Source organism: Cibotium barometz, chromosome 3 (assembly GCF_041138505.1).
Source record: "Cibotium barometz isolate CiBa-2024 chromosome 3, ASM4113850v1, whole genome shotgun sequence".
NCBI classification, from domain to species: Eukaryota; Viridiplantae; Streptophyta; class Polypodiopsida; order Cyatheales; family Cibotiaceae; genus Cibotium; species Cibotium barometz.
This window is the reverse complement of record NC_141048.1, coordinates 64,219,056-64,241,100: the sequence shown is the minus strand read 5'-3', so window position 1 is coordinate 64,241,100 and position 22,045 is coordinate 64,219,056. Positions and strand designations below refer to the sequence as shown.

General features: G+C 45.5%; 2 protein-coding genes across 2 annotated transcripts in view; both read right to left on the bottom strand.

Moving 5' to 3' along the window:
• The window catches only part of LOC147640392 (ubiquitin family protein), a 73,726-nt gene that overhangs the window by 33,127 nt on the left and 18,554 nt on the right, over nucleotides 1-22,045 (bottom strand). The window lies entirely within an intron of this gene.
• LOC147640393 (uncharacterized) lies at nucleotides 15,446-16,659 on the bottom strand. Its single transcript, XM_086780058.1, has 2 exons — nucleotides 16,136-16,659; nucleotides 15,446-16,062 (listed from the first exon to the last, which is right to left on the bottom strand). The coding sequence occupies exons 1-2, from the start codon at nucleotides 16,645-16,647 to the stop codon at nucleotides 15,453-15,455; spliced, it is 1,122 nt and encodes a 373-aa protein (XP_086636184.1). The 5' UTR covers nucleotides 16,648-16,659; the 3' UTR covers nucleotides 15,446-15,452.

The window sequence follows — 22,045 nt, the reverse complement described above, 5'->3', positions numbered from 1 at the left end:
ATATCAAGTAGATCCATGTATGCTGATCAATTGAAGTGTTGCCCTCTCCTTAGATCAAGTATCTCCGCCATGGGGCTGTCTAGAATGGAGAGGTAGTAGAAGCAAGGGAGGCGCCTCCGATGCCGAGCAATAATGGCTCTGATCTGGCGATGGTGAGGATGTCGTGGTCGGGATCCTGTGGGCGTGGCCGACGAGCACGACATAAGATAACTGCTCTATCAGTGGTGACTCCCTGGGAGCGTGGTTGGTGCCCTGATGGCCCAATGGAGGAGGTTTCAGGAGATGTGTGGGCTGGGTTGCTGGTGCTGGTGCCGAAGAAATCTATCAGGGTCCTCTGTCTAGGTACATCATGGCTCGGCCTCCTGTCTGCCAAGAGAGTCTCTCTGTGTCTCCTGAGCTCAAGTAGAAACAATCCCAGGCATCTCTGATCCTCAAACTCCATGACCCTGCGCAACAGCCCAAAACCCTCTCAAAAGAGGCAGTGATATCTCCCTCGGATCACATAATAGACTGTACATCGGCAAATATAGTGTTCCTCTCTCTCTACCTCGTGGTAGCATACCTGACAAATGCGGTCATCCACGATCTGATGCACATATCGCCCTGTCTCAATCCGCAGCAGCTGGTGTGATGAGGTCTGGATCTGTCCAATGGCACAACGTATCCCATGTGATAGGTGTACATCCATGTACGCCGGGCGGGTGATAAAATCATCCGGTGAGAGGTGTAGAAAATGGCTCTTGTAATGAGCCATTTTCGTGCCCAAGGGCTCAAGGGGGCTAGTCCATGTCCTCTCTGTGTCCACTCTGATGATATTCATCTTGATCACGCGGTTTTGCTCTGAGCGGGTGAGATCCAAAAATGGGCAATACAGACTGTACTGAAAGGGTGGTAGTGCCTCTATCCGCAAACCATGTAGGTCAAACCATGATCTCATCTGAGCGTACCAACAATGAGTATCTCCATCCTCTGCCAACTGTATAGATGAGGTCAATGCCAATCGGGAGTACCTCTGCAGGGAGCTCCCATAGCCACTATAAAAAGGTAACTGCCTGGAATAGGGCCTCGGTTACTACTGGTGGGGCACCCAGCTCAGCCCGAACAATCTCATGTGGTACTAATGATTTGCTCCGAATCATGCGGGCAATCATCATAATCAATGGTCTCTCCATTTGCCTCCATCCCTCATTTGTCCCTCTCTGAGATCTGTGATGTAAACTGGGTCCCCAAATTGGAGCTCCGTACAAGAGGGTCGATGTGAAAAGCGTATCAAATAGCCACAATTTGGTGCGTGGCTCCTGAAATTGTATGTGTGCACATTGCCTCTCAAGTGCCCCCAAGGCTGCATGCCCTCGAGCTAATCTAGCTGCTGCTGCCTCCTTCAGGGAGAAACGCGGTCCTGTGAAAGTAACTCCCAAGTAGACATATGACCTGACGTACTCTACCGGCTCCCCTCGGAAAGTGAAATGAGGCTCTGATCTCATCACCCATGCCTGTGTGGTGTTAAACACCATAACCTTGGTTTTCCCAAGGTTCACTGTCAGATCTCTATCCGCACAGAAAGCTTGTAATGCATCCAGGTGTCTCTGTAATCATCCCTTCTGCCATGTGGCACAGCCACCATATTTAATGGTGGGCACCTCCTTTTAGTGTCCACACACTTATGAGGCCCTGTGTGGGTGCCCAGCGTTTGGGCTGGCCACACTTATGACCTTGGGCCCGGGCACTGAGCCGGTGGCCGGTGGCCGGTGCCCAGCTTTAATAAATGAGAACTGCTAAGGTTATAAAACCTTTGCAATAATAAACAAGGGTTAAATGAATACTTACCACCTATTCATATGCCACAAACCATGTCAGAATAAAGGGCATTCACACGGCTCATGGGTGAGCATCTCCTGCCCGTGACCTGGACACATCATAACATGCATTCACACGAAAACAAGTCACATGAAAACAGTTTCAAACCAGCAGAGATGCATGCATATGCATCATGCAATGGAAATATCTTCCGTTCCTGGAACCTGTAAATAGCAGGTCTTCCCGAGCATGGAACTAGCTCAATGGGAAGCCTAAACTGGGATCTCTGACAATGGGTTCCACGTCCTAGCCACACTACGAGTGACACAAGGCCTAGCCTCCCATAGGTGACGCGAATCCTAGCCTCAGCACGAGCAACACGAAGCTCCTTGGCCTCCCGTACCTTGGAGCGAAAATAGAGGAAGACCACTTGGGCAGCCAAATGGTGACACATGGAGACCACCGCTCAATGATAATCACCCTCCCATCTCTGTACACTGCCCACTTCCCTACCTTCCGCGCTTCTAGTACGCACGGCATGCACTCCCTCCTATGTGCGACATGGGCTGGTGTGTGGTCATCCTCAAGGTAAGTCTTTTCCCCCTTTAAGGTCCACCTTTTGGTGAGGAATGGCTGCTTCGCCTCCAAACCCTCAAACTTGAGGATGAGTGCGGCTCCTTTGTGGTGTCCTTGCCCACCCTCCATGCCTCGACGAAGGGGGTATCAAGAATTCCCATCTTCCTGCATAGTGCTATGGCATCTTCTTTCCGTGAGGCCCCTTCCTTCCATGGCACCACTCTCACATGTGGTGCTCAAATCTTCCGTCTCTTCTCCTCTTCAAGCGTGTCATTGATGATGTTCGGGGTTGAGGGTGGGTTTCATTGTTTCTTGGCAACCTCAATCCAATTGCCCACTTCCTCCACCTGCCTCTGTATCTTTTGGATCATTTCAGCCCATGTGGTTGCCTCACTAGCAATTTTCTCCTCCTCCTCTTGGATAGTCTTCACTTGCACCCTAAAGCATATTCAGCTCATCATCAAGAGTGTGCATGTTTTCAGATTATTGTTTTCTGCTTTGAGTGCGGCATCTTGGGCCTCTAACCCCGTGATGAGCAGGGCTTGTTGGCTATTTTTGGCTTCCACGATCTTAATCAATTCTCCCCGCATCTCATTTAACTGGCTCATCAACTGGACCTGCATTTCTGTTTTCCATTTATCCATTTCCTTTTGCATGGAGGCGTGCCACATGCACATAAGCTCCTCTGCCCCTGGTATTTCTCCAAGCAGCTTCTGCATATTTTCGATTTCCAAGTCCTGCAACTTGCATACCTCCTCCATGGTTGTCATTCCTGCCTTAACATGGGAATCCATGATCTTCTATGTATTACTCCATATTGTATTGTATTTCCTTTCTTTTTCACCTTTGGTGCGTGTGTCTGGAGAGCCCTCCATTCTTGGACTGAAGGGGTCCCCTCTGTGCCGTTTCCTAGACTCTAGTAGTAGAGTGCTAGTGGGTAGGGCCCATGAAGTGGTGTACGGGAGGTATGCAGGCAGGCAGTGGCGTGCTACAAGGAGGTGTTGCTGCCTTGGGGGCCTAAGGTGGCGTGGCGTACATAGAAACAGGCGGGGCTAGGTGTGCGCAGCACGGACTGAACAGGTAGGACTAGGTGCGCAGCCCGAACTGAGCAGAGGCAGCGCGTAACAAACAAAAACGGGCAAGGCAAAGTGCACGCAGCTAGAACAAGGCGGCATGGCGCACAAAGAGAAGATGGGGCGTGCGCATGAGAGAGAGAAAGAAAGAAAGAAAGAAAGCTGTATTAACGTCTACTAGAGGCCGAACTCGACCTATGAGACAAATCAATGTACAACTGTCGATGTCCTTTGGATGTCCAAAAAAAAGGACAAAATGAACATGAAATAAACTATGAAAGTATTGAGCTAGTGGGGGGGGGGGGGGTGATGGATGGAGCACTACTGCTAGAGGCTCAGTATGCAACCTATATGCGTAGGGTATACAAGAATGCAATGCAGATCTGTCTAGCTCCAACCAGTACCATAATGGGGGTGTAATATGTGATACATAGGTGATGGCGAGGCAAAAATGCCTTGTAGCAGCATGATCTCCGGGTGTGAGTGTAAGTGAGCGAGCCGCTCCTAGATATGGTGCTGACATCAAGCCCGTATCTCTGTGATCTTCCTTTGATGTAGTCTGGGAGTCTGGTAGCCTGGTGCTCTCGGTCTCCGTCTGGCTCGGAGGTCTGCAATGCGCTGAAGTGTAACCCCCTCCTGTGTCAGGGTAGACACTGAGATAGATCTCTGGAAGAAATCAGTGAGTTGGAGCTGTCGCCCACCTCTCCCTGTGGTATGAGTCCGTAGCAGTGTCTCTCTATGGCACTGTGTCTCTAGCAAGAACTGGCCAAATCTGCGCTGGTCTGCGGACTCCATGATCTGGCAGAGTGAGGGATGTCCACTGAAGATGGTGTATCTCTCTCTAATGACACTATATGCTCTGCATCTGCATACATAATGCTCCTCACTCTCAACCTCCCCCTGGCATAGTCTACATATCCTCTCTGCTTTGGGGATCCGTGCTGCCCTACCTGCCTCAATCTCAAGTTGGTGTGATGACACTCTGTGCTGGCCAATCGCCACTCGCGCACTGTGAGGCATGTACACATCCATATATCCAGGTCGCTGAATGAATCCATCCGCCGCTGAGATACGCATAAACTGATCTCTGTAGTATAGCGTCTTCGGCGGTAGAGGCTGACTGGGATGAAATAAGAGAAAACAACAATAAACTAAAATTGAAAATTGAAAGCTAAGATCTCAGACTCTGAGATTATACAAGATGAAATATCTAGATCCTACTATGCCAAGTATAGGGTACAATAAATGATGGAATATGGAAGAGATGAATAAAAACAGTCAATCAACCATGTATGTCAGGCAAGGGCCCATCCAAGATGTCCATCATGGGTGATACAAGGCTAGAGATGTCGATAGTCTGCTATGAGGATGAGGCTGCTCAATGGTGGGCCAGGATCTGCTGGATCTGGGGCTGATGGGCGGGGGTGGTCTAGGTCCGATGGGACGAGAGCTCCCTCAAGTGTGTGTGCCCGATCTAATGTGACTACCATAGGCTTGCTACGAGGGGGCACTGTGGTATAGGCTCCCATATCCACTATCATGGCCTTTGGTGCCTCCCTATCGACCCCTCTAGGCTGGAAAAAACTGGTGATGATAAGCTAAGAGGAGGGCTGTTGGGTGCGAGGATCTTTGAGTAGTGACTCTCTGTGTCGGCTGAGCTCTAGTAGGAAGAGTCCAAGGCACCTCTGATCTCCGTACTCCATGATCCGGGATAAGGGCCCAAAGTCCTCTCTGAGAGTGAAATCTCCCTCTAATCTCATAGTAGACTGGGCACTAGCAAACATAGTGCTCCTCCGACTCAACCCCCGTCTGACAAAGTCTACATGTCCTCTCCTCTCTGGGTATCCGCTCAACTCTACCAATCTCTATCCTTAGTCTGTGGGATGATACCCTAAGCTGGCCAATGGCTATCCTCGTAGCGTGGGACATGAAGACAGAGATAACTTGGTCTCTATGTGAAACCATCTGCTGTGAATCTCAGGAAATGATCTTTGTAGTACTACATTTTGGTAGGGAATGGGCCTACTAGTGTGACCCATGTGTTACATGTGTGTAGCCCCAGTAGATTGTATTAGATCACCCGATTCCTATCCTCATGTGTAAACCTAATGTATGGGGAATCTGGATCATACTGAAATGGAGGGAGGCGGTCCATCTGTAATCCATGTGCCTGAAACCAGGTGAGTACTCTGCCATACCAAGATGAATGCTCTCCTCCGGCCACTATCTGATGTGATGACTGTATCGCAAGTCGAGGGAGTCGAAGTGGATCCATCTCCCTCACCCTCTCTATATAAGAGAAGGGCCTCCAGCAACATAGGAGCCCCAGCAAACTCTGCCTCGAAGATCTCGTGGGAATAGATGGCTTGCTGCATATCATCAGTGATAGCATCATGATCTGAGGACACACTATGCGCCGCCAATCTGCGAGGATAAATCTGGTGCCCAAAAGGGAGCTGCATAAATAAGTGCTGGGGTGACTAGGGTGTCAAAAGGCCAACCCTCCATCCTCAGCTCTTGAAAATGCCTGGAAACATTGGCTCTCCAATAAGGCTAGAGATACATATCCTCTAGTGAGTCTATCCTCTAATCTTGTCTCATGGAGAAGCGTGCACTATTGAAGGTAACTCTGAGATAGACATATGAGTGTATCACCTCAACCTTGCTAGAGTAGGAGGTATGGAAAACCATAACCTTGGTTTTCCCAAGGTTGACTGAAAGCCCCCCGTGTGTGCAAAAATCTGTGTAAAGTTGATAAAGTTGTACAATGCGGAAGCAAAACATAGGAATGAGGGAGAGCAAAGGAGAGAGAGAGAGAGAGACATCAGCCAAAGAACATCATGTTATGTAGTAAGAGGCTTTTACAATGGCAATACCAGCCAGCAGATGGTGTAGAACATGTGCCTGACAAGGAGTGAACTCAGTTAATAAGTAAGAAGGGAAGTGGCCTGGAAGGAGTGAAGCTGGCCGACCGCCCTGTGGAGCTGGCCGAATAACCCCATGACCAACACAAATGAGATAAATACATATGTGCGCCAATAAAAAGCCCAATCCCCACACACAGTGAGATGCAGCACAAATTCTAACACCCCCTCTGTAGCTCATAGTGTGCAAAAGTCAAAAGAAGAAAACTGATGAAGAAGATGCGACCATGGACAGCCCAGTATCGGCTAGATACTGAATACACTGCAAAAGATGCACCTACCAACCTGTCTCTTCAAAACAAAATGCCACCCTGAACAGCAAAGAAGTCTGCTTGGCTCTAAATTCCCACACCAGTGTGCAATGAACTCCAGGTATAGAATGATGAGCTGCCGGACACACCGCACCCATTATCCCCAACAGTGGACGCTAAACACGTCACCTCCCAAAAAACCTCGAACAATGAACTTGGAACTCATCTAATCCATAATCTCTCCTACACCAAGCAATAGACTTGGAACACACCCAGTCCATTGCTCCAAAAAATGAACTTGTCTCGCCAGATATTTTACATTCTTGGAACTCCGACTCATGGTTCCCATGCACCAAAAATGGAACTACTAATAGCCCCCTCTCCCACGCACAAACGCTGGCTGGAAACACATGGGGGAGAACTATCTATATAACTACAGAAGTTGACCATCCAGGTCCTCCCTGGCTTGTGAAGCCTTGGGGACACTAGAAGTATTAGAGTCATCCTCCTACATATGATCATTGCCTGTCTTTGAAAACTTGGTCCTGGCATGGGATGTACCTTGGGTCTTGCAATCCTTGGCCAAATGAACTTGCTTTCCAGAGAAGAGTAGCAGTGACACCGTTCTGTCTATTGCACTATAGCAAGTGCCTGATCCTATCCACTAGGAGGGAACCTTACTTGCTCTTGAGAAACAAGGATAGATACCTCTTCCAAGAGGGAACCCATATCCACGGCAATAGCACACCTCTACAAACAAGCCTTCGTGCCACTAATGATCTAAACACTCCACAACCAATCTCCAACACTTCTCCAACGGAACGAGGTATGAGGAGTACGCAGCCCCCTTGCAAAACTGAGAGAGGAAGGAACTGGACAACAGCAAACAGTCCACCAAAACTTACCGGAAAACACCCACGAAGTAGGTAGATCTATTGAAGAAGACGCAGGCTGAAGATGCCACAAGTCTATGGCGCTCCACACGCGAAGAAGAGGACCACCAACTGTTGTCCAAAGATCTGCTCCAAAGGCCAACACCGCAAAAGCACAAGACCGACAGCCCCCTCTCAAGCGAAGGTGTAACCGCTCCCTATAGGAGGCCTGACAAATCGGAAGATAAAATACACATATTTTAGATCACTTAACTAAGTCAAACAATGGACAACACTTGCAACATTAAAACTGAAAATACCAAAGAACACTTGACACCATCACTAGGGCCGGAAAGGGCCGGCCCCCCCCCCTCAATACTGTTGTATTTCTTGGAAGAAATCACCGTCCTGATGGCCTTATTTATGAAGGCAAAACAGGGGGTGATATTTTGCCTCACGAGACTTGTACAAACAACATTGAATTTTAACAATTACTGAATCTAAAAATACAAAGATAAATACCTAACAGATATTCAAATTCAATTCCCAGGAGAGAAGCTCATCCCCTTTTTATTGCACTCCCAAATTGTAGACAGATCCTGGCAACAGTAGATATTGGAAAGCAACTGGTCCAACTAAGGGTACAATCAAGTACATGCTCGTACAACAAGTACAACCTGGTACAATGGTGCTGTAAGTACTACCAAGTACTGCGGGTACAACACGCAAGTACAGCAAGTACAAGTGCAATCGAATACAATAGGCGGATACAGCAAGTACAGGTGCAATCGAGTACAACAGGCAGGTACAGCAAGTGCAGGTGCAAGCGGGTACAAGTACAGGTGCAATCGGATACAACAGGCGGGTAATAACAAGGCGGGTACAGGCTAATAATAACAAGGTGGGTACTTTCCTTCAATCCACATGTGAGGGAAGAATAATTACCTCATGCAATAATACCTATAAATGTTATTAATAATGTTGGGCACCCACATTAGAGCAAATGTCCGACCAATGTTTAAATGTGTGTGAACACCCAACCTTATAATTATTAAGGTTGACATTACTTAAAGGATTTTACATTTGAAAAGGCCAAAAAGAGTAATACTTACCACTTGTTCACATGCCACACCAACTCATCAGCAAACAGCACAGCCACGGTACACTCGAGGCGTCCCCGTCCAGTGTACTTGCACGACATAGCAAGAAAACACACAAGAACAAGTCATGCGAAAATAAGTTTATGCATGCAAACATAAATGCACGTGCACATGTAATGGACGAAATCTCCCTTTCATGAAACTTGTACAAAGATTTCTTGTCGGGCACGAAACTGGCGAGACATAAATGTGAAGTCCTATCCCAAAGGCAAAACACAAGTCCTAGCACGGGCCTTTCTATGGAGTGATAATCCCATAGACAAGGTCGGCACAAATATCAGTCCTACCATGGAGTGACCGTCCCATGGATAAGACGCAATCCTAGTCATACACGGGTGACAGCAAAGAGGCTCCCGTCCATATGGCACAATACTAATTAGACACGGGTGACACACAACTGGTTCCCATCCATGTGACACCAAATGATTGACCCTTTCACATGGGATACTAACCTAGCCACATGTAAAGATGGTACAAATATGGCCGCTCTATGGAGTGACACTCCCATAGAAGTGGCTCAAGAAACGGAGATGGACCAAATGGTGACATCCCCCCCGGCTTCTAAACAGTTGACCTCAACTGAAAAGCCTCAAGATGTGCCTGCAAAAGCTGCGGGCAGTCAACAAAGTAATCCTCATCTACCCACTTTGCATCAATGGGTAAGTAGTTCTTTAATTTCACAAGGTATCTCCTGGAAAGCTTCGCATGTGGTAACTTTCTTTCCTTGTGAAATACAATCTGCTCAAGCTCATCAATCTCGAGCGGATCTTCTGTGACAAGCTCTTACGGGTCTGGCCCCACATACTTCCGCAAAAGACTCACGTGAAAAGCATTGTGAATCTTCCAATGACTGGGTAAAGCAAGCCTGTAGGACACTTCATTGATCTTTTCAATCACTTTTAAGGGTCCATAATATCGAGTAGAAAGCTTTGGATACGATCCCTCTTCTCCTGGCCTCTTCCGAAGCCTAGCTTTCTCAAATTTCAGCAATACCCAATCACCTTCCTTGACTTGCATGTCCCTTCTATGCTTGTCGGCAGCCCTCTCATGCTTGTCTTGTGACCTTGCAATGGCTATCTGCACTTAAGCAAAGGCTACATCCAAGTCACGCACATACTCATCGGCTACAAAAATCTCATTCTTTGTACGAAGAATAGGTGGCAAGATCACTCTGCCATAAATAATCTCAAACGGGGCCTTTCCCGTGGAGGCATGTACTGTGTTATTGTAGGCAAACTCTACAAGTGGAAGATACTTCTCCCAGGCACTCTTTTGATCCACCACATAACACTTCAATAAATCCAATACAACAGAATTTGCAGCCTCACTTTGACCATCGGCTTGGGGATGATAAGTAGATGAGAACTCAAGCTTAGTGCCCATGTTATCAAATAAAGCCCTCCAAAAGAGGCTCGTAGTCATGGGATCTCTAATCCCAACAATGGACTTAGGCATACCATGATGCTTGAATATGTGAGCAAGGAAAAGCTTTACCATATGATCAACTTTAATGGTTTTCTTGACGGGCAAGAAGTGAGCTTACTTGCTAAACCTGTCAACTATGGTCCAAAGGGCATCATTCCCATGTTGGGATCTAGGCAAATCCATAATGGAGTCCATAATAATGCTTTTCCATGACTGCGAGGGAATAGACAATGACTGAAGTGAATCGGGAGACTTTTGCCTATCAAATTTCACCTTTTGACAGTTAATGCATACGCGTACATAAGCCTCAATGTCTTTACGCATGCTTGGCCAAAAGAAATATCTTTCTATCATGCGTGTCGTGGGTAAAATACCTCTATGACCAGCATAAGGTAGAGCATGACATTCCTCCATAATCTTTGGACGCATATCCTTCACCACACATAGGCAATTTTCCTTCATAAGATAACCCTCTTTAATCACATTAGTGGTATATGAGTGACCAGCCATCAAATCAATCCATATATGAGAAAAATCAACATCCAAATGATACAAATCACGCTTGGCAAATAAGTCCCCATGAGAGGCCACTGAAACTGCAGCTATATAAGGCTTCCGATACAAAGCATCTGCTGTAACTTGGTTGAACACAATGCTAATCAATACACTTAAATATACTAAGATTTGAAGGACACTTGCTCAAATACAAGAAGTAAATTGCTGAATTGACAAGAGACACACAATGAGCCGGAACGGCCGACCCCTCCCTTGAGTAAATTGTATTACTATTGGAGAAATTCAATACATAGCTTCACGGGCATCCATTGCCAAATCCTCCATGCCAATGCATATGAAATTCAGTATTTAGAAAACAATGGTATGTCGATGTAGATCACCAAGGAGCTGCCTTGATGCCCGGCCCGACTTCAGTGCCCATATTCTCTACCATTGGCTCTATGTTCTACCAAGCAAGGTAGCAACATCTTCAAGAGCACATAGGACAAGAGAAATACTACACAGGGTGGCTAAACAAGGAGTCCTGCCCTTCTACTAAGTAAGTAATGACAACACGTTGTCCAATTAGCTTACCAGTCTTCATAGAAGTTGTTGCAAGCGGAAGCCTTCGCATTGGAAGCTTTAGAAGTGTGGATATCTTCGATTTGCCGCAATCCTTCGCGACAAAAGTCTTCAAGAGGATGAAGGGAACCCTGGGAAAGCTTCCCCTATGGTTCAACTTGAGAAAGGAAGGCTGAAATTAGGGTTTTCAGCAAAAAGACCAGAAATTACAACAAAAATGAGAGCTGTTTTGCTGAATTTCAGTCATTGGGAGTGAGGAGGAGAGTGATTAGCACTTGGAAACACTCTTGGAAGCTTTGAAAACACCCTAGCAAGTTGGGTATGGCTATGGAGAGCTTGGAAATGGAGAGAAATGGTGGAAAAACAGAGTTTTCAACCTCCAAAAATCCTCATGAAGAGAAAACACGAATTTCTCTTAATAAGTAAGTGAATTGGGGTCCAATTAGGTGAAGGGACATGGGGAGATGCCCATTTATGAGTAAAAGGGGAGGATCAGGTCCTGGACATTGAGTCTTGTCCGCCTCGGGACTTCAGTGAGTGTGAACTTGGAAACGGTCATAATTTATAAGTGACTTTTGGGCGCCCAAACTTTAATGAAATGGGAACGCACTCACTTATAAATATTGGCTAAGTCCTAAGGGCTATTTGAGCCTAGATTGGGTAATACTTACCACTTGTTCACATGCCACACAACCATGTCAGCAGACAGTTTCACACGCACGGTTCACGGACGGGCGCCCCCTAGCCCGGAACTACACATAGGTCATGCAGGCATGAAAACAGCATGCAATTTCATTTGCAGGCAAGCACATAAAGATGCTATGCAATGCAGCATTGGCATGAGCAATTTCCGTTCATGAAACCATATAAGACCAAGCGTTTCTAGACAAGTATATGCAATACTAGACCCAGTGGAAAGCCAATCCTCCAAGCGTTTCCGGGCATGTACACAAAGGCACAAGTCCCAGCGGAAAGCCAAGTCCTCCAGATATTCCGGGCATGATAACATCAAGTCCCAACGGAATATCATATCCAACTATACAGCATGACACGTGTCACTCACCTGCATAGGCATATTCCATAAGCCATGGACACCAATCCAATATGTACATAGTGTGAAAGCAAGAGTGAACCATTTGGGTGGCCAAATGGTGACATTCCCCCCCGCTTCAAAACAGTTGTCCGCAACTGAAATGCATCCAAATATGTCTGAAGCACATGCGGGCAATCTTTGAAGAACTCTTCATCCACCCATTTAGCATAAAATGGGAAGATAGTTCTTAAACTTCACAAGGTAACGCCTCACAACTTTGCCTACAGCAAGCTTGCGTTCCTTGTGATACACAATCTGCTCTGGCTGCAAGATCTCCTCAAGCTCATCCACTTCGGGTGGATCCTCAATGACCATTTCACTAGGCTCCGGCCCTACATACTTGCGAAGGAGACTCACATGAAAAGCATTGTGTATGTGCCAATGACTAGGTAATGCCAATCTGAAAGCCACTTCATTGATCTTCTCGATCACTCGAAAAGGTCCATAGTACCTGGTTGCAAGCTTAGGATATGCACCCTCTTTGCTAGGCCTCTTTGCAAGTCTTGCTTTCTCAAATTTCAGCAATACCCAATCATTCTCTTTAACATCCAATTGCCTTCTATGCTTGTCAGCAGCCTTTTTATGCTTGTCTTGTGACCTTACAATGGCTGTCCGCACCTGAGTAAAAGCAATATCCAAGTCTCTTACATACTCATCAGCTGCAAATATCTCATCCTTTGTGCGAAGGATGGGTGTCAAAACCACCTTACCATAAACAATCTCAAACAGGGCCTTTCCCGTAGATGCATGCACCGTGTTGTTGTATGCAAATTCCACAAGCGGTAAGTACTTCTCCCAAGAAGACTTCTGATCCGCCACATAACATTTCAAGAGATCCAACACGGCTGAATTTGCAGCCTCACTTTGCCCATCCGTTTGAGGGTGATAAGCTGATGAGAAGTCCAATTTGGTGTCCATATTATCAAATAAGGCCCGCCAAAAGAGACTTGTAGTCCTGGAATCTCTATCCCCCACAATGGACTTCGGCATTCCATGATGTTTGAACACTTGTGCAAGATATATTTTAACCATATGCTCAGCTTTGATGGTCTTTTTGACCGGCAAGAAATGAGCTTGCTTGCTAAACCTGTCCACAATTGTCCAAATTGCATCATTATCCTGTTGGGTACGTGGCAAGTCCATAATGAAATCCATTGTAATACTTTCCCATGGCTGCGTGGGAATAGGCAATGGCTGAAGCAAACCTGGTGCCTTTTGCCTATCAAATTTGACCTTTTGACAGGTGATACATGCACGCACATGTGCCTCTATGTTCTTCCGCATACCTGGCCAAAAGAAATACCGCTCAATCATGTGCGTAGTAGGCATTATGCCTCTATGACCAGCATATGGAGGAGCATGGCACTCATCCAAAACCTTTTGCCTCATGTCAGACACCACACATAGGCAATTATCTTTCATGAGATAACCCTCTTTGATCACATATGAGGCATGTGCATGACCAGCCATCAAATCAGCCCAAATAGTGGCAAAATCAGCATCCGTATGATACAAATCACGCATGGTAGACAAGTCCCCATGAGAGGCAACCGAGATAGCTGCTATATACGGCTTTCGTGACAATGCATCGGCCACTACATTCTTCTTTCCTGGGGTGTGCAAGATCTGAAAATGAAACATAGAGAGGAAATTGGCCATCCTCGTATGCTTCTCTGAAAACTTAGTTTGAGTAAGAAAATACCTCAAACTCTGGTATTCTGTCTTCACAGTGAAATCAGCCCCAAGAAGGTAATGTTTCCATATAGTAAGTGCATGAATTACAGCCAAGAGCTCTTTCTCATAAATGCCAAGAGATAGCTCTGCATCATGCAATCTACGACTCTCATAAGCCACGGCATGTCCCTCTTGATTAAGGACAGCCCCTATGCAATTTCCAGATGCATCACATTCCACACAAAAAGGCTTTTGCAAATCCGGAACGATCAACACTGGACCATGAGTAGTTGCATCTTTCAATTTGAGGAATGCATCTCTCTCTACATTAGTCCATTTGAACACGGCCTTCTTCTTTGTCAAATCATGCAAAGGAGAAGCAATCCATGCAAAGTGCCGAATGAACCTGCGGGTAGTAAGAGCATAATCCAAGAAAACTACGGATCTCATGCACTGAACTCAATTCGGGCCAATTCCGAATTGCATCAATCTTTGCAGGATCCATCCGCACTCCATCTTTGGACACAATATGCCCAAGATAATGTATCTCTGACAAGAAGAACTCACTCTTCTTTGCATTTATGAAGAGTTTATGCTTATGGAGCTCTTCAAAAACAATAGCCAAATGAGCTTTATGCTCTTCTTCGGTCTTCGAGAAGACTAGGATGTCATCAAAGAAGACACCTGTAAATTTCCTGTACCCACGGAATATGCGATCCATCATTCTATTGAATGTAGCCGGGGCATTTGTAAGACCAAAAGGCATAACAAGATACTCATAAAGCCCAAATGCTGTCCTGAAAGCAATTTTGTGTACATCCTCAGGCACTACACGCACTTGATGATATCCACTCTTGAGATTAATTCGGCTAAAGCATGCCGATCCATCCAACTTGTCAAGGATATCGTCTATCCGTGGAATCGGAAACCTATTCTTGATGGTAAGCTTATTCAAAGCTCTATAATCCACACACATATGAAAGGATCCATCCTTCTTTTGAACCAAGAGAATGGGTGAACAATATGGGGAAGAGCTTGGCTGAACCAAACCCTTCTCAAGAAGCTCATTCACTTGCTTCATGATCTCCTCTTTTTGGGATGCACTTACACGATAGGCTGGTCTATTAGGTGGTGAGCTACCCGGCACAAGATCAATGCGATGATCTTCCGGTCGTACAGGTGGTAACTCATTTGGTAACTCATCAGCAAAACAATCATTGTGCTCTTGCAAAAATTTCAGCCTATCATTACTAAGAGTGTTTACATGTACATTATTTTTCTCAACATGATCTCGTGCAAAAATCAAGTACGCAAAAACACTCTTTTTCATTACTTTCTTAATTTGTACATGAGATACAAGGGGAATGGTATCACCCTCTTCACTAGCATCAATTACATGTTCTCGGCCAAGGTGATCCTGTTAGTCTTGTAAGCCTTGCACGGATCAATACGTGTATGCCAAGGCTTTCCAAGCGGCTGTCCCCAAGCTTTACATACAACCCTATCTTTGCTATCATGTGAAGTGTTGCCCTACACATCCGGAACCATATGCACATTAGGCTTCGGTACATTAGCATTTTCAGCTTTGTTCTTCTTATTTGGACATGCTCTTGCCATGTGCTCAATGCTGCCACAAGTAAAGCATTTGCCTTCACGCATATATTGCTCCTTCTTCTCAGCACTAAGACCAAAGTTTGCCGGCTTATAAGGACGCTTGTTAGCAAACTTATTTTCAGCTTTTGGATCTGATTTGGCTTGGTTTTGGTCCCTTTTAGGTGGCTGTCCATCATTTTGCAGGTTTTGGATAGCCCTCTCTTTGCCTTGAAATGAGGGTTTAGCCTTATTGGATCGACTCAATTTGAGTTCCAATTGCTCGGTGGCGGTGGCGGCTGCGATTAATTGGTGTAAGGTATGACCAGGATACATTTGTAATCCCCCTTTGTACACGGGTTGCAATCCCGATTGAAACCTTCTCTTCCTTTCCGCCTCGGTGACATGCATAAATGGAGACACCTCCAAGAGCACTTTCCAAAACTTTTGTACATATGCATTTACCGATTCCCCCTCATTTTGCTTTACCCAATCCCACTTCATTGTTATCTCATTCAATGCATTGGGAGGCAAGAATTGAGCATAGAACCTCTCCTTGAACTCAATCCCACTTCATTGTTATCTCATTCAATGCATTGGGAGGCAAGAATTGAGCATAGAACCTCTCCTTGAACTCTTTCCATGATCTAACAGGATTCGGTGAGAGCTTCTCCGTGAGCCACCAATGGGCAGCAGTGCCTTTCATGAACATGCTTACATGCCGGATCATGGATTTCTGAGTGAAATCCTCATCACTGAAAGCAATATCAAACTGGGCAATAAAAGCAAGTGCCTTTGATGCATCATATTCTCCATGATATGTGTCAAACTTCACAGATTTGTCTCCGGCTTTGAAGTCACGAGACTTTGATGCATGTGTGTGCATCTCAACATGTTTTCCCCCATGTTTGTCCATTGGGACAGCTCCTGTGACTGGCATCATTTTTGGACCAAAAGGTGATGCATAAGGCATAGATACATGTGCCCTGTAAGCATGAGGCATGGCTGGCCCCTCAACATGCATTGATACATTTTCAGCCATAACTTCTCCCTCACGAGCACACTCGAAGGCATGAGTGGCATGAGAGATACGTGGAATACCTGCACCAACAGAAAATTGCAGCCCGTGTTGCATGTGTTGTGCATGTACATTTTCAACCGACAATGGCATTTGACATACATTTTGACCACTGCCATAAACATTGTATCCTTCACGGGCTACATGAGGTATTCCTGCATGGCGTGAAGTCACTGATTGTTCCTCTCCCATCGCATGGAGGTTCATCCTCTTAAGACATAAGTTCTTGTTCGGGTACTTGTGGGGATTCCAAGACATGTGGGATGGTTGCCTTTTCTACATAGGCATCCTCGGTACAAGCCAAGTATGCACGTGCTGCATCCCTCGGTTGCATGTGCAACTCTTGAGCAATCATTGCCATTGCATGATCCATATAAGATTCAGCTTTCTTGGCCTTCAAACGGTCATGTACCAATGGATCCTCGCGGCGATAGAGATTCAATTCTTCTTGTTGTGCATGGAGAAGAGCCTGCATACGAGTAAGTTCAGCTCTCAAGACTATGGACTCTTCTTCTTGCATCTTCTCTTTGCCACGAGACGGGTGTCCCACATATTCATGTTCCCTATTGTGCACCACATGAGTTTGCTCATCCTGTAAAGCATTGGAGGCATGCATTTCATTGTCCCTGCCTCTTGTATTAGCATCTCCAACATTCATTGTATGGCTGTCCATAATGTTCTAAGTGTAGAGATAGCTAGTGTTCACGGTGATCGTCTCTCACGATAGAAGTGAAAGAGAACCGTATGCTCTGATACCAATGTAACTTGGTTGAACACAATGCTAATCAATACACTTAAATACATTAAGATTTGAAGGACACTTGCTCAAATACAAGAAGTAAATTGCTGAATTGACAAGAGACACACAATGAGCCGGAACGGCCGACCCCTCCCTTGAGTAAATTGTATTACTATTGGAGAAATTCAATACATAGCTTCACGGGCATCCATTGCCAAATCCTCCATGCCAATGCATATGAAATTCAGCATTTAGAAAACAATGGTATGTCGATGTAGATCACCAAGGAGCTGCCTTGATGCCCGGCCCGACTTCAGTGCCCATATTCTCTACCATTGGCTCTATGTTCTACCAAGCAAGGTAGCAACATCTTCAAGAGCACATAGGACAAGAGAAATACTACACAGGGCGGCTAAACAAGGAGTCCTGCACTTCTACTGAGTAAGTAATGACAACACATTGTCCAATTAGCTTACCAGTCTTCATAGAAGTTGTTGCAAGCGGAAGCCTTCGCGTTGGAAGCTTTAGAAGTGTGGATATCTTCGATTTGCCGCAATCCTTCGCGACAAAAGTCTTCAAGAGGATGAAGGGAACCCTGGGAAAGCTTCCCCTATGGTTCAACTTGAGAAAGGAAGGCTGAAATTAGGGTTTTCAGCAAAAAGACCAGAAATTACAGCAAAAATGAGAGCTGTTTTGCTGAATTTCAGTCATTGGGAGTGAGGAGGAGAGTGATTAGCACTAAGAAACACTCTTGGAAGCTTTGAAAACACCCTAGCAAGTTGGGTATGGCTATGGAGAGCTTGGAAATGGAGAGAAATGGTGAAAAAACAGAGTTTTCAGCCTCCAAAAATCCTCATGAAGAGAAAACACGAATTTCTCTTAATAAGTAAGTGAATTGGGGTCCAATCAGGTGAAGGGACATGGGGAGATGCCCATTTATGAATAAAAGGGGAGGATCAGGTCCTGGACATTGAGTCTTGTCCGCCTCGGGACTTCAGTGAGTGTGAACTTGGAAGCGGTCATAATTTACAAGTGACTTTTGGGCGCCCAAACTTTAATGAAATGGGAACGCACTCACTTATAAATATTGGCCAAGTCCTAAGGGCTATTTGAGCCTAGATTGGGTAATACTTACCACCTGTTCACATGCCACACAACCATGTCAACAAACAGTTTCACACGCACGGTTCACGGGCGGGCGTCCCCTAGCCCGGAACTACACATAGGTCATGCAGGCATGAAAACAGCATGCAATTTCATTTGCAGGCAAGCACATAAAGATGCTATGCAATGCAGCATTGGCATGAGCAATTTCCGTTCATGAAACCATATAAGACCAGGCGTTTCCACGCAAGTATATGCAATACCAAACCCAGTGGAAAGCCAATCCTCCAGGCGTTTCCGGGCATGTACACAAAGGCACAAGTCCCAGCGGAAAGCCAAGTCCTCCAGATATTCCGGGCATGATAACATCAAGTTCCAGCGGAATATCATATCCAACTATACAGCATGACACGTGTCACTCACCTGCATAGGCATATTCCATAAGCCATGGACACCAATCCAATATGTACATAGTGTGAAAGCAAGAGTGAACCGTTTGGGTGGCCAAATGGTGACATCTGCCACTACATTCTTCTTTCCCGGAGTATGTAGAATCTGAAAATGAAACATGGAAAGAGTTTGCCATTCTCATTTACTTCTCCGAGAGCTTTGTTTGAGATAGAAAGTATCTCAAGCTTTGATGATCTGTCTTGACTACAAATTAAGCCCCAAGAAGATAATGTTTCCATATTTTTAAGACATGAATTACAACCAAGAGCTCTTTTTCATAAGTTTCTAGATGGATCTTGGCATCATGCAACAAGCAACGGCTCTCATAAGCAACTGCATGATCCTCTTGATTTAAGACAGCTCCTATACAATTCACACATGCATCGCATTCTACTCTGAATGGCTTTTGCAAGTCAGGAACAATCAAAACGGGTCCACAAATGATAGCATTTTTGAGTTGTAAGAAAGCATCTTGCTCATTCAAAGTCCATTGGAAAGTGGCTTTCTTCTTTTTAAGATCATGCAATGGCGAGACAATGTGCCCCAAATAGTGTATCTGTGAGAGGAAGAACTCGCTTTTCTTAGCATTTATGAAGAGTTTATGCTTTCGCAACTCTTCAAATACTACAGCCAAATGAGTCTTATGCTCCTCCTCAGTCTTGGAGAAAACCAAGATATCATCAAACAATACACCTGTAAACTTACGATGGGGTCAGAATATCCTGTCCATCATACGGTTGAATGTTGCCGGGACATTGGTAAGGCCAAAAGACATCACCAAGAATTCATACAATCCAAAAGCTGTCCTGAATGCAGTTTTATGGACATCATGGGGTACCAAACGAATCTGGTGGTAACCACTCTTCAAACCTATACGGCTGAAATAAGCCGAACCATCAAGCTTATCCAAGAGGTCATCTATACGTGGGATTGGAAACCTGTTCTTGATGGTGAGCTTGTTTAGAGCTCGATAATCCACACACATGCGGAAAGATCCATCCTTCTTTTGCACAAGAAACACAGGAGAACAAAAGGGTGAGGAGCTTGGCTGAACCAAACCCCTCTCTAAAAGCTCATTAACCTACTTCATGATCTTCTCTTGTTGTGCAGCACTTACACGATATGCGGGTTTGTTAGATGAGGAACTACCTAGCAGAAGATCTATACGATGATCCTCTGGTCTCTCGGGAGGTAGCTCTCCTGGCAATGCATCGACAAAACAATCTTTATAAGCATTAAGAAAATTCAACCTCTCTTGAGTCAATACATCCACATTACCATTATGTTGTTCAATTTTGTCACGAACGAAAACCAAGTACGCCGAAGAGCCTTTTTCATTGCCTTACTAATTTGGATGTGAGAGACAACTGGGATAGAATCCCCTTCCTTGCCGGCATCAATGACATGCATGCGGCCTCTATGCATACAGGTGATCCTATTGGTTTTATATTCTTTGCAGGGCTCACGCCTATGATGCCAAGGCTTGCCAAGTAATACATCACATCCATGGAGTGGAGCAATCAGGAATTCCTCATGATCCAAATAACCCTGTATATGAATGCGCAACTTTACAATAAGACAAGTGACCTGCACCTCTTTGCCAATAAAAGCTGCCTCTGCCTCAATTTGGGGTCCCATGTCCCCAATCTCTATGCCCACAGGGCGGCTGCCATCTGTGTAGAGATGAAGTTAGCTGTTGCACAATCATCAAACATGAACAAGGCGGGCTCATCCTTGATTTGTCCCCAAGCTTTACATACCACTCTCTTTGCCATCATGCTCAGTGTTACCCTGCACATCGGGTATGGCATGCACATTTGCCTTGGGTGGCTTGTCTTCATGCTTTTGCTTGCGGGTAGGACATTGCCTAAACATGTGCTCTTTACTACCACAAGAAAAGCATTTCCCCTCTTTGGCATATTGCTCCCTTTCCTTAGGGGTCAAGCCAAACTTATTCTTCTTTGGTGCAATGTCTTTGGATGGAGTACTTTCAACTTTACCACTCTTTTGGGCTTCCCGAAAGCTCTTTTTAGGTGGTTGTCCACCTTTTTGCAGGTTTGGGACAACCCTCTCTTTGCCCTTAGAACCTCCCTGATCCTGCTTAATTTTAAGCACCAATTGCTCCGTAGCAAGAGCAGATGCTATGAGTTGCTAAAGAGTGTGTTTCGGATGCAATTCGATGCCCGAACGATAAGCTGGTTGCAATCCGGAGAGCGAAACTTCCTCTTCCTTTCATCTTCGGAGAGTTCCATAAAGGGAGTTACCTCAAGCAAGACTTTCCAAAATTTGTTGACATATTGCTGCACACTTTCATTGTCTTTTTGCTCAAGTCTATTCCACTTTTGGCTGAGAGTTTTTGCTCCGCATTGGGAGGCAAAAATTGTGCATAAAATTTGTCTTTGAACTCTTTCCAAGTGCAAATGGGATCTTTGGTGGTCTTTTCAATGATCCACCAATGGGTGGCTGTCTCCTTCAGAAACATGCTTGCATGACAAATTTTAGACTTCTCAATGAAGTGCTCATCACTAAAAGCAATGTCAAACTGTGCCACGAAAGCAAGCACCTTGGAGGCATCATACTCTCCATGAAAGACATCAAACTTCACGGACTTGTCTCCTGCCTTGAACTCCTTGAGCTTTTTAGGATGTGATTCATGTTCTTCTCTCTTTCTCTTCCCCTTATCCAACGGAGTAGCCCTCTCTACATGGGCTTCATGGGAAACCAAAGATGTTTCACAAGGCACGGTGGCATGTCCATTATAAATACGTGGCCCAAATGCATGTGACCTCCCCAAATGATGCAATGTCTCACCACGAGACGACTCAATGGTGGGCAAAGTCTTTCGGCTTGTATGCCGACCACTCTCTCCATGATATACATTCTTTGAATCCACAAGGCCATCATGTCGCCCACTAACTCCAACATGCACATACTTGTTGCCTCCTGTCCCAAGAGGAGTAGATGCATGGCGAGAAGTCACTAATACCTCTTCCTTGTGTATAAAAGATCTCAACCGTTGAGATGTTGGGTCTCCCTACTTCAAACGAGGTGGATTCTTGAATACTAATTGTTCATCCTCTCCTTCTTTGAGATCACCCTTGCAGATAAGATAGGAGAGTGCCAACTCCCTTGGCTTCTTGCCCACTTCACGAGCCATAGACT

Bases quoted from the DNA above. Each gene is read 5' to 3' on its own strand.
- LOC147640393 (XM_086780058.1), bottom strand. From the start codon at position 16,647: ATGCAACACGGGCTGCAATTTTCTGTTGGTGCAGGTATTCCACGTATC. The intron at 16,063-16,135 runs GTTCTATGCTCA...GTTCAAGGAGAG, and splicing joins TGGAAAGAGTTCAAGGAGAG to GTTCTATGCTCAATTCTTGC.